The sequence below is a fragment of the Oncorhynchus mykiss genome, chromosome 10, assembly GCF_057628025.1.
Source record: "Oncorhynchus mykiss isolate SJ-2025 chromosome 10, ASM5762802v1, whole genome shotgun sequence".
Taxonomy (NCBI): domain Eukaryota; kingdom Metazoa; phylum Chordata; class Actinopteri; order Salmoniformes; family Salmonidae; genus Oncorhynchus; species Oncorhynchus mykiss.
Window position 1 is genome coordinate 17801565 of NC_143031.1, and position 12792 is coordinate 17814356.

General features: G+C 42.5%; 1 protein-coding gene across 4 annotated transcripts in view; it reads left to right on the forward strand.

Moving 5' to 3' along the window:
- Positions 1 to 12413, forward strand: part of rasa4 (RAS p21 protein activator 4) — a 71045-nt gene extending 58632 nt beyond the window's left edge. For 2 of the 4 annotated variants that reach the window (XM_021617632.3, XM_090186051.1), the window contains 8 exons: positions 3375 to 3512; positions 3657 to 3801; positions 7331 to 7503; positions 8029 to 8166; positions 8875 to 9010; positions 9645 to 9765; positions 10090 to 10148; positions 10795 to 12413. In XM_021617632.3, the coding sequence (XP_021473307.1) occupies positions 3375 to 3512; positions 3657 to 3801; positions 7331 to 7503; positions 8029 to 8166; positions 8875 to 9010; positions 9645 to 9765; positions 10090 to 10148; positions 10795 to 10922 (1038 nt within the window). In that variant the 3' untranslated portion in view covers positions 10923 to 12413. Of the gene's footprint in view, positions 1 to 3374; positions 3513 to 3656; positions 3802 to 7330; positions 7504 to 8028; positions 8167 to 8874; positions 9020 to 9644; positions 9766 to 10089; positions 10149 to 10794 lie in introns of all 4 variants that reach the window. The other 2 variants (XR_016483601.1, XM_090186050.1) reach the window with 2 other exon arrangements.
- The last annotated feature ends 379 nt before the right edge of the window (positions 12414 to 12792 follow it).

Genomic DNA, 12792 nt, shown 5'->3' on the forward strand with positions numbered 1-12792 from the left:
CCCTGGGGAATCTTAGACATCGCCCGGGAAACCTGGGACACTTATAACCGGCAGGCTACCCTGAGGGAATTTCAACTGGGAGATAAGGTGTTAGTGCTGATCCCCACGGTATAGTGCAAACTACTAGCAACATGTAAAGGACCATATGAAGTACTGGAGAGAATAGGAGAAGTTAATTATCGTATACGACAGCCAGGTCGACGGCCCCAGGAACAGATCTATCACATAAACCTGTTAAAAGCATGGAGAGAGAGAAACACTAATGGTCACGTACCCCACACACACTCAGGAGACAGCCGAAGTAAATATTTCACCTACTCTGTCCCCAGCACAAGTACAGAAAGTAAAGACCCTGACCCAGAAAACAACAGATGTGTTTTCAGAGGTACCCGGCCGAACTGAAGTTACGACTCATGATATCGTTTCCCTACCAGGGTGAAAAGTGAGCATGAGGCCATATCGGGAACCCGAAGCTCGACAGGCCGTGATTAGAGCAGAGACGGAGAAAATGTTGACAGCTGGAGTGATCGAAGAGTCACATAGTGAGTGGTCTAGCCCAATTGTGATGGTCTCCAAGCCCGATGGGTCTTTGCGGTTCTGTAATGACTTTCGGAAGGTAAATCAAATCTCCAAGTTTGATGCCTACCTCATGCCCCGAGTTTCACAGTGGTTAAGGGCGCTGTACTGCAGTGCCAGCTGTGCCACCAGAGGCTCTGGGTTCGCGCCCAGTCTCTGTCGTAACTGGCCGCGACCGGGAGGTCCGTGGGGCGACGCACAATTGGCATAGCGTCTTCTGGGTTAGGGAGGTCTTGGCCGGTAGGGATATCCCTGTCTCATCGAGCACCAGCGACTCCTGTGGCGGCCTGGGCGCAGTGCACGCTAACCAAGGTTATCAGGTGCACGGTGTTTCCTCTGACACATTGGTGCGGCTTGCTTCCTGGTTGGATGTGCGCTCTGTCAACCTCTTGATACTACTCATCCCGGGTCCAGGAGAGTAATCATCAACTGACACGAATTAGCATAACGCAACGGACCTAAATATTACTAGAAAATATTCCTATTCACGCTCTCCTGTGAAGTTGTGACTTGCGACATATGTCTAGTTTCCCGAATTGGGTCACAATTTTGTGGGAGAACAGCGTTTTGATGGCCTCTATTGAAAGGAAGTGCATGCTATCAGCTTCCTCTTTTTCTCAACTTTTCTAATATTAAGCACATTGCTTCGCTTGTACATATTAACATATGCATGTTTTCCAGAGCGACTTAAAGTAGTGAGTGCATACATTTTTCAGATTTTTTTCGTACTGGTCCCCCGTAGGAATTGTATCCGCAACCCTGGCATTGCAAGCACCATGCTTTACCAACTGAGCCACACAGGACCACCACAGGCTTTACAACATATGTACCCTACCTTGTTGGCATGAATATTACGTATTTCTTTCTCCTGCCCCTGTTATGACATATTCATGATTATGGTCCATTCTAAATCAAAAACTAATTTCACACATACTGTATATATTATTTAGTATATGTAAAGACAATATTAAATTGAGAATAGTCTGATGGGTGACAGTATTATCACTTGTGAATGATGTATTATCATTTGTGCTCAGTGTGTGCAGTCTAAGGCAAGAAACAGCGCATGCCTTTTTTTGTTCTGACTTTTTCAAATCATAGTCTCACACATCATGTAGCCTAGCCCATAGGCCTATATATTTTGATAAGGTTTGTATCACAACTAAAGTGACCCAATAACAAAAAAACGTAGCCTATAGGCCTAGGCCTCCTGTAATACAATTGGAGAGGTTTCACCAGGCTCTGCAGGCTATATCGTGTTCTTATAATCCATCATTGCACAATCGCGTGTGAGTTTTGACTGGACACTTAAAAAAACAAAAAAAAAAGGATCCCAGCTTGGTCGTGCTGCTATATTTATTGCTAAATTCTTAAAATTAAGCACATTAATCCACTTTACAACAGTGTAGCCTACCTGGGATACATAGGTGGTGCATAAATTAAGTTTGGGGAAGGTAATTTTCACCATTTAAAAAAGCACCTTTTATAATAAAGCATTCCATGAATCAATGCATTTAGCAGACTAATGTAAGAGAGCCTACTATTCTTAATGTGATGATTGGATAGTCATAATTTTAGGCTAATAATCTACTGAACAAAAATATAAGCTCAACATGTAAAGTGTTGATCCGGAAGTTGCTTCCAGATGCAGTTTGGAACTCCGGTAGTGAGTGTTGCAACCGAGACAAGTTTTATGTGCAACGCGCTTCAGAACTCACCGGTCCCATTCTGTGAGCTTGTGCGGCCTACCACTTCACGGCTGAGCTGTTGTTGCTCCTAGACATATCCACTTCACAATAACAGCACTTACAGATGATTGGGGCAGCTATAGTAGGGCAGAAATTTGACGAACTGACTTCTTGTGTCATGTAAAAAGTCACTGAGCTCTTCAGTAAGGTCATTCTACTGCCAGTGTTTGTCTATGGAGATTGCATGGCGGTGTGCTCAATTTTATACACCTGTCAGCAACGGGTGTGGCTGAAATAGCCAAATCCACTAATATGAAGGGGTGTCCACATACTTTTGTGTGTGTGTGTGTATATATAGTGTAAACTATATGTAGAGCACAGATTAAATTAAGAATGGTCTGATGGATGAGAGTATTATCAAGTGTTGGTCAAATTGTGAATGAGAGACTGAAGTGTGTAGCCTGAGCAAGAAACGGAGCAGAGCTTTTGCCTTTCATGCAACTTTTTAAAAATCATCATTAGTTGCGTCATGTTTTGATTTTTGATACATTCTAAGGTTTGTATCACATCTTAAATTGCATGAATAACTCTAAATGGAGCAAATAGGAGGACCTGTTCTTTTGTTAACTGCTCAACACAAAATAGCCGCATGTGCGCAGTCCTCAGAAATGATTTGGGGAAAATAAGGACTATTATTCTGTAATGTTCTTCTGAAACAGACTGCATTTCATGTTTCTTTAGACCTATCTAAAATATATAATGGATTTATTGTGACGGTGTAGGCTATATTAAATGGATTTGACTTATTAAAATGTAGATGTGCTGAAGGTTCAAATCAGTAGTTTGTAGGCATTGCGTGGAAACCAGGAGATGCTAAATGTGTTTGTTAATTACCTGCAAATTACAGTAAAACAGCCTGTTATTTGCATGACAATCACTGGTTGATTGCCACAGCCCTAATCCCATCCTTGAAGGGATTACTCTTTTTTTTTTTTTTTTAAATGTTGGTTTATTTTCGATACCTTGGATGTTGAAATCAAAATTAAGCTTAAATGATAATGATAACTCCCCCACTCAGTGAAATCTCTGTTGTGTGGCCTGTGTTTGCAGAAGGTCAAATTTATAGCCGTGACCAGTTTCCTGTGTCTGCGCTTCATCTCTCCGGCTATCATGTCCCCCAAGCTTTTCCACCTCCGGGAGAAACATGCGGACGCCCGCACCAGTCGCACACTGCTGCTACTGGCTAAGGTAGGCACAAAATGGTGGTGCTACGCACTGCTGCTACTGGCTACTGTAGGCACAAAATTGTGGATTTAGTTCCCGGTTGCCCTCTGTATTAGAAATATACTTTGTGGTACAACTCTTCTTCTCCCATCCGCCATACCCCTACAGGCCATTCAGACCATTGGTAACCTGGACACTCTGACCTGCTGCTCCAAAGAGCCCTGGATGGTGCCACTGCAGCCAGCCATCCAGCTGGGTATCACCCAGCTCAAAGACTTCATCAGTAGACTGGTCAGCTGTGACAACTCTGAAGGTAAACACTATAACATACACTATATGACCAAAAGTATGTGGACACCTGCTCGTTGAACATCTCTTTCCAAAATCATGGGCATTCATATGGAGTTGGTCCCCACTTTGCTGCAATAACAAGCATTTCACTACACGCGCAATAACATCTGCTAAATATGTGTATGTGACCAATAACATTTGATTTGATAAAAGCCTCCACTCTTCTGGGAAGGTTTCCACTAGATGTTGGAACATTGCTGCAGGGACTTGCTTCCATTCAGCCACGAGCATTAGTGTGGTCGGGCACTGATGTTGGGTGATTAGGCCTGGCTTGCAGTCGGCGTTCCAATTCATCCCAAAGGTGTTCGTAGGGGTTGAGGTCAGGGCTCTGTGCAGGCCAGTCAAGTTCTTCCACACCGATCTCGACAAACAACTTCTGTATGTACCTCACTTTGTGCATGGGGGAATTGTCATGCTGAAACAGGAAATGGCATTCCCCAAACTGTTGCCACGAAGTTGGAAACATATAATTACATTCTAGATGATTCTATGCTGTAGCGATACGTTTTCCCTTCAATGGACTAAGGGGTCTAGCCCGAACCATGAAAAACAGCCCCAGACCATTATTCCTCCTCCACCTAACTTTACAGTGGGCACTATGCATTTGAGCACATAGCGCTCTCCTGGTCTGGCGTCCGCCAAACCCAGAATTATGACTGCCAGATGGTGAAGTGTGATTCATTACTCCAGAGAAGGCATTTCCACTGCTCCAGAGTCCAATGGCGGCGAGCGTTACACCACTCCAGCCGACGTTTGGCATTGCGCATGATGATCTTAGGCTTGTGTGGGGCTGCTCGGCCATGGAAACCCATTTCATGCAGCTCCTGACAAAACGTTATTGCACTAATGTTGCTTCCAGAGGCAGTTTGGAACTCGGTAGTTAGTGTTGCAACCGAGGACAGACGATTTGTACGAGCTTTAGCACTCTGTGGCCCGTTCTGTGAGCTTGTGTGGCCTACCACTTTGTGGCTGAGCCATTGTTGCTCCTAGACGTTTCCACTTCACAATAACAGCACTTAAGTTGACCGGGGCAACTCAAGCAGGGCAGAAATTTGACGAACTGACTTCTTGGAAAGGTGGCATTCTTTGATGGTGCCACGTTAAGTCACTGAGCTCTTCAGTAAGGCTGTTGTATTGCAAATGTTTGTCTATGGAGATTGCATGGCTGTGTGCTTGATTTTATACAGGTGTGGCTGAAATGGTCGAATCCACTAATTTGAAGGGATGTGCATATGCAGTACCAGTCAAGTTTGAACACACCTACTCATTACAGGGTTTTTCGTTATTTGTACGATTTTCTACATTGTAGAATAATAGTGAAGACATCAAAATTATGAAATAACACCAAAAAGGTGTGAAACAAATCAAAATATATTTGAGATTCTTCAAGGTAGTCACCCCTTGCCTTGATGACAGCTTTGCGCACTCTTGGCATTCTCTCAACCAGCTTCATGAGGTAGTCCCCTGAAATGCATTTAAATTAACAGGTGTGCCTTGTTAAAAGTTAGTTTGTGGAATCAGTTGTGTTGTTACAAGGTAGGGGTGTTATACAGAAGATAGCCCTATTTGCTTAAAGACCAAGTCCATATTATGGCAAGAACAGCTCAAATAAGCAAAAAGAAATGACAGTCCATCATTACTTTACTTTAAGACATGAAGGGCAGTCAATCCGGGAAAATGTCAAGAACTTTGAAAGTTTCTTCAAGTGCAGTCGCAAAAACCATCAAGCGCAATGATGAAACTGACTTTCATGAGGACTGCCTCAGGAAAGGAAGACCCAGAGTTACCTCTGCTGCAGAGGATAGGTTCATTAGAATTACCAGCCTGAGAAATTGCAGCCCAAATAAATGCTTCACAGAGTTCAAGTAACAGACACATCTCAACATAAACTGTTCAGAGGAGACTGCATGAATTAGGCCTTCATGGTCGAATTGCTGCAAAGAAACCACTAGTGAATGACACCAATAAGAAGAGACTTACTTGGGCCAAGAAACATGGGCAATGGACATTAGACCGGTGGAAATCTGTCCTTTGGTCTGATTAGTCCAAATTTGAGATTTTTGGTTCCAACCACCTTATCTTTGTGAGATGCAGAGTAGGTGAATGGATGATCTCCACATATGTGGTTCCCACCATGAAGCATGGAGGAGGAGGTGCTATGGTGTAGGGGTGCTTTGCTGCAGCGATACGCCATTCCATCTGGTTTGGGCTATCATTTGTTTTTCAACAGGACAATGACCCAACACACCTCCAGGGTGTGTAAGGGCTATTTGGCCAAGAAGGAGAGTGATGGATCAGATGACCTGGTCTCCACAATCCCCTGACCTCAACCGAATTGAGATGGTTTGGGATGACTTGGACCGCAGAGTGAAGGAAAAGCAGCCAACAAGTGCTCAGAATAAGTGGGAACTCCTTCAAGACTGTTGGAAAAGCATTCCAGGTGAAGCTGGTTGAGAGAATGCCAAGTTTGCAAAGCTTTCAAGGCAAAGGGTGGCTTTGGAAGAATTTCAAATCTAAAATATATTTTGATTTAACACTTTTGTTTACTACATGATTCACTGCTCCCTCAAAATTGACATCTGTGGCATTCTGTTGTGACAAAACTGCACATTTTAGAGTGCCCTTTTGTTGTCCCCAGCAGAAGGTGCACCTGTGTAATGATCATGCTGTTTAATCAGCTTGTTGATATACCACACCTGTCAGGTGGGTGGATTACCTTGAGAAATGCTCACTAACAGGGATGTAAATAAATTCAACATTTTAGAGAAATCAGCTTTTTGTGCGTATGGAAAATATCTGGAATCTTTTATTTCAGGTCATGAAACATGGGACCAACACTACATGGTGTGTTTTATATTTTTGTTCAGTATAATTCAGCTGTCTTTTTAGATAGTAGAGATCAAATCAAACCGTATGTTACCTTTTAGGGTTGCTAAGATGTTAGCAATGCTAGCTGTGTGTGGTTTCCTATGGACTGACACTGCTGTGTGTTTAGGGATGGTAAATCAATCATTCAAATGTATTTCTAAAGCCCTTACATCAGTTGATCTCACAAGTGCTGTACGGAAACCCAGCCTAAAACCCCAAACAGCAAGCAATGCAGGTGTAGAAGCACGGTGGCTAGGAAAAACTCTCTAGAAAGGCCAGAACCTAGGAAGAAACTTAGAGGAACCAGGCTATGAGGGGTGGCTGTCCTCTACAGGCTGTGCCGGGTGGTGATTATAATAGAACACAAGTTCTGCTTACAAAGTAGTTTGCCTTATATGCTAGCTGTGATTCCCTATGAGCCACCCATGTGGGTGGGGCTAGGTCTACATACATTTTAAAAAATTCACAAAATCTCTGACTGAGGCCGATACATAAGCTTATTAAAGATCAGTGATACTATCAAGAGCAATGTGCTGTTTCGCTACTGTTATGTTTAGGGATGCTAAGATTTTAGCCATGCTAGCTAGTTGTGAGTGATTCCCTATGGCTACTGTGTATTCCAGACCTGGGCCTGCAGCAGAGGATGAGTCTCCAGTGTGGCTCCATGGAGAAGGAGGGCTTCATTCTCCTACACAGGACCAAGGACAAGAGCATGCTGATGACATCACCTTTTAAGAAGTACTACGTCACCCTTAACAAAGACACCCTGTCCTACGCCCGGACCCAGCACTCCAAGGTGAGTGCCTTCTCAGCTTGAGAAGATCACCTGTTGTAGTTATAGTCAATCATTGACATTTATTGATATTGTAGACTTTTTTTTTATTGGAGAATTTCTGTTTCAGCCCGTTATCGTCCTTTTGCTTTATAATGAACATTACCCAGGAATTTGTTTCCAGGCGTCCAATGGCAGCTAGTACAAGGCTCTTAAGTGAAAAATGCTAAATGAAACACAATCTCTCCCACATCCCCTGTTGTCTTCCCACCATCATGGAGGAATTTATTTTATTACTGTATTCTTGTCTTATTGTCTATATACACTGTAGTATAGTCATTCTATCCTTGTCCCAGATCTGTTTGTGCTCTTGCCAACTCCGTTGCTGTCTTTGTCAAGCCATACATGTTATTTGTCATGGTTTGCATGAACATGAGTGACGAGGGGTTGGCATGATAGCACCAACAGACTGGAATTCGGGCAGTAGTAATTCTAAGGTAAGGTGACAGATGGTTAAATTGAATTAAATTGTTTTCCCTGCTATCACAGAAGAGCTCCTTCATCTCCCTTCCCAGAATCCGAGCAGTGGAGAAGGTGGAGGAGAAGAGCTTTGGCAGTGCCAACGTCATGCAGATCATCTCCAGCCGAGACAACGGCCTGGTGGAGAAATTGTACCTGGACTGTAAGGTCAGCTTCTTCACAAGACTCCCAAAGCAGATAACACCCTATTCCCTATATTGAACACTACATTTGACCCAGGCCAGCATTGGGATATGGTCAAAAGTAGTGCACTATATAGGGAATAGGGTAGCCATGCAGGCCTACTGTATTTCTGAATCAGAATCTGTAAACATTATTACAGCCATAAATGTTCACAAGAAATTTAATTGGTCACGGTCACGCACACACACACACACACACACACACACACACACACACACACACACGAGTTAAGAAACATCAATACAGTATACATAATGTAACACATGCAAGATGAACACTTAACTATCACACAACCCATACCATATACAGCACTGGTGCCGGTCACTGGTAGTACAGTACCTGTATTCATCAAGAGTCTCAGAGTAGGAGTCCTGATCGAGGATCAGGTCTGACCTATCCATGTAGTCTTATTCATTATGATCTAAAAGGCAGAAATTATCCTAGGTCAGCACCCCTACTCTGAGGCACTTTATGAATACGGGCCCAGATTTGAGTTATGGGATTAATAATAATTAATTGATGATGATAATAATAATTAGAAATTATTGGACTTTTTCCAGACACCCAAAGCACTTTACATATTGTAGTAAGCGGGATGCTCACCTCATCCACCACCAATGTGTAGCACCCAGTTGGGTCTCTACCCCCTCTCTTTATCTCTTTGCCCCGTAGAGTGTGAATGAGCTGAATCAGTGGCTCTCGGCCCTGAGAAAAGCTTGCAGCCACAACACAGACACTATGAGCTCCTACCACCCAGGGATATACAAAGGAGATCGATGGAGCTGCTGCCACCAGAAGGACAAAGCAGGTACCACAGGTTGGCATGTCTGCCATGCAATGCAATACAATGCTACAATAGATCAGATAAGAGTGGGGTATAGATCCAGAATCTCCTCATTTGCAGCGCATCAAAATTAGCCTAAATATAGGCTACTATTCATGTGTATTTCACACTGTTTGGGTAAAATACTTGGATGGGATGTGAACTCCAATATATGTTCATGTCACATTTGCATTTACATTAAGTCATTTAGCAGATGCTGTTATTCAGAGTGACTTACAGGAGCAATTAGGGTTAAGTGCCTTGGTAAAGGGCATATTGACAGGGATTCAAACCAGCAACCTTTTGGTTACTGGCCAAACGCTATTAACCACTAGGCTGTCACCTCCTACCACCCACGGTGCAATCGCACATGGTCTGCGTTCCATTGATCTCTTACCATATGTATACAGTACAAGGTTTTAGCCCTATTCTAACACACCTGGTTCAGAAAATCGAACTCCAGATAAGTTAAATCAGGTGTGTTGGAGTAGGTCTGGAACAAAATTCTGCGCACATAGTAGTGCTCACAGAGGTGGTTTGGCCACTCCAGTGGCAAGTGCTGGACAGGTGGTTAATAATGTTTATGGGGTTGATTCAATAGCTGCTCTTGTCTGTCCAGACCCAGGATGTGACAAGACCAAACACGGGGTGACGTTACAGGAGTGGTACGATCCCCTCGACCCAGATCTGGAATCCCAGCTCATCTATCGACACCTTATTGGAGTCCGACAAGCTATGAGGTACAGTTCAAAACCTATTGGAGAAACCTATATCCCCCTTGTTTGTTCTCACAGACAGAACTGAGTTCAAATTGTATTTGTTTTCTTCCAAATACTTAGCTGCGCTCGATCAAGCTTGTCTCGTGCAATGGATCCAATGGAATAGTCCCAAAAGTGCAAGCCCCACCCATTTGGCACTCCTCTGGCTCAATCAATTGCTCAAAGTATTTGAAAGAAAGCAAATACTATTTGAACCCAAGTCTGTTCACAGATGCATTGCAGGTTCCTGTGTATTGGTACTGTAGGCTGATGCACATTTTACGTTGATTGTTTGTTTTCTTTCAGAAAAAAATACCAAGAGATGATCAAGCCAGAAGAAGAGGATGACAGGGAGACTTTGGAAGGTAGGGTTCTTGAAGCTTTTTTCTTTTCATAAATATACTGTAACAATATATAATCAAGATAATGGTTATTATTATTTTGAATGAATGTCATTTAAAAAAAAATATTGTAAAGAAAGACAAAAGCCTCTTCTATGGCTCTTCTTTCTTTACAATCAAAAATGTTTAATGATATGGCCTTCATTACTCTTGTATGCCTTCCTAGAAGAGGGCACACGATTGTCATGGTTAACTAGAATGTTTTATATACTGCACTGTTTTAACTTAGTAAAAAAAAAAAGGCAAATTTATAACCTTGTCGCTGCGGGTATTTGAACCAGCGACCGTTACTGGCTCAACACTGACCGCTAGGCTACCTACCACCCTATAGTTTAAAGGTAGAGTCAGCAATCGACAAAGTGAACAACAATATTGGGTTGATTTCTGCAACAACTAAGAGCATTGAAGTGCGAGGCTAAACTTCTCTGCTGTTTCCGGTCCTGCAGATTTCAGGTAATAGCTTTTGAAGCTTACCCGTGCACATGTGTGTATACGAGTGCATCGTGTTCATTTGCGGTGATGCTCGTGCAACGTCATATTGCTGAGTCTAAAGTATGTTCTGTATTTCTGTGCTGGTTGGTCCCATTCTGTTATCTGACCTCTGTCCCAGGTGAGAAGAAGCTGGACGGGGTCACAAGGTTGTTCAGTGTCCTACAGGACCTGCAGAACTCCCACACTGCAGTGGAGGAGGAAGAGAGGTTAAAGAATAGGAACTTTCTCCTGGAGCTGCAAACGTAACATAATGTCAATGCAACAGGCAGTTCTCAGGCCTAGAGTCCAAAATGGCACCCTAATTCCCTCTATAGTGCACTACTTGTGATAAGGGCACATAGGGTAATTGCGCTATAAAGGGACAAAGCCCTAGTCTCAATGTTATTCTTTTTACTCAGCTCTTGACATTAATTAATTTTGACTTCTTCTTGTCAAGAAAACTTGTATGGAACATCAGTGAAGACATTTTGGTCATTACACCATGTTCATCATAAACTTCTTCTTGTAGATGAGTTGTGTTGGGCGATGTTCTGCTCTTCATATTAACTTCATAGGTCTACTAGCAACATCCCTTTAAGAAGCACTGATGGGGACTGGATTTGATTATGTGTTTGAGGTTCAACCCCCCCCCATACATAGTGCAGATGTAAAGATTATGAATGTATGGTCAATATTACCCTTTGAAATTTTAACATGATATGTTAACAAGGGGTTTATACTGTACATGCATAATGCAGCGACACTAAAGAGTAGATTGAGACCAAGAGCAGTATCGCTGAAGTATTTGTAAAAGGATCAGCCTATTGAAAGCATATCAACTGATGGCAACACTGACATTCTGAATATCAATAGAGTAGCTCTCTCTCCATGAGGGTGCATCTTCTTTTTCTGTGGTTGTTTATTAATTTCTTTGTTAAGCGTGATTTAATTGATCATACACCATTGTCACAGGAGTTTAATTTATTGTCAGAAAATTGATTTTTTTTTTTTGTCTTGTGAATCTGTAATGTTCCCAAATCTTTCTAACAGGCTTTTAATGCCATGGGCTACATCTGTGTTTTGTTGTTGTGTGTTCTATGTGCCATTTCAAAGTGACTATGTGCTTGAAATACTGTAAAGAACAAACTGGCGCAACAGTGTTAACGTTGTCAAGATCTAATGTAAACAGACTTTTGACATGCACGAAGAATTCACAGACGAGGAGAAAAATGCATACCAAAATACATTGTTTATGTTTAAAATATATTAATGCATGTGTTAACTGAGAATGAATGGACAGACCCCTGAAAGATTAGTCTCATACGTTCTCAGAAATGTGTTGTGGAATATATTGTAAATCCTTTGTTGCCATTCAGTGTAAATTCTAACCTTTTTATGTGTATGTCAATGTAACGGATGTGAAACGGCTAGCTTAGTTAGCGTGGGCGCTAAATAGCGTTTCAATCAGTGACGTCACTTGCTCTGAGACCTTGAAGTAGTAGTTCCCCTTGCTCTGCAAGGGCTGTGGCTTTTGTGGAGCGATGGGTAACGATGCTTCGAGGGTGACTGTGTGTGCAGAAGGTCCCTAGTTCGCGCCCGGGTATGGGCGAGGGACGGTCTAAATTTGTACTGTTACATCAATGTGTGTGTGTTATTTTAAATATTGTACATTTTTATATATTGAGCATTTGAGTTTGCATTTTCTGTCTGTTTTGCCATGTAAAATGTTTAACCATTAAAATAGGTTATTGTTATTAACCACTAGGTGGCTCAGTTTCATTTGTTTACTTGTGAAGTGCTATACTGCCATGTTAAACTGTAGGGTGACGTTGCCCCTAGACACTGACCTTGGGTCAGCTTAGCATTTTAACCAATAATGGTTAATGTTATGATTGGGGGAAGAGAAGCTGATCCTTGGTAAAACTTTAACCTGGAGCTGGACGGTACAGGGTACTTAATAATATATGCCATTTAGCAGACACTTGAGCCAAAGCAGCTTATTTATGAGTGCATACATCTTTTACGTATGGGTGATCCAGGGAATCAAACCCACTATACTCGTGTTGCAAGCGCCATGCTCTACCAACTGCGCTACAGAGGACCGGAGTACTTTCTGCAGTATCTACCTCCATGTGGC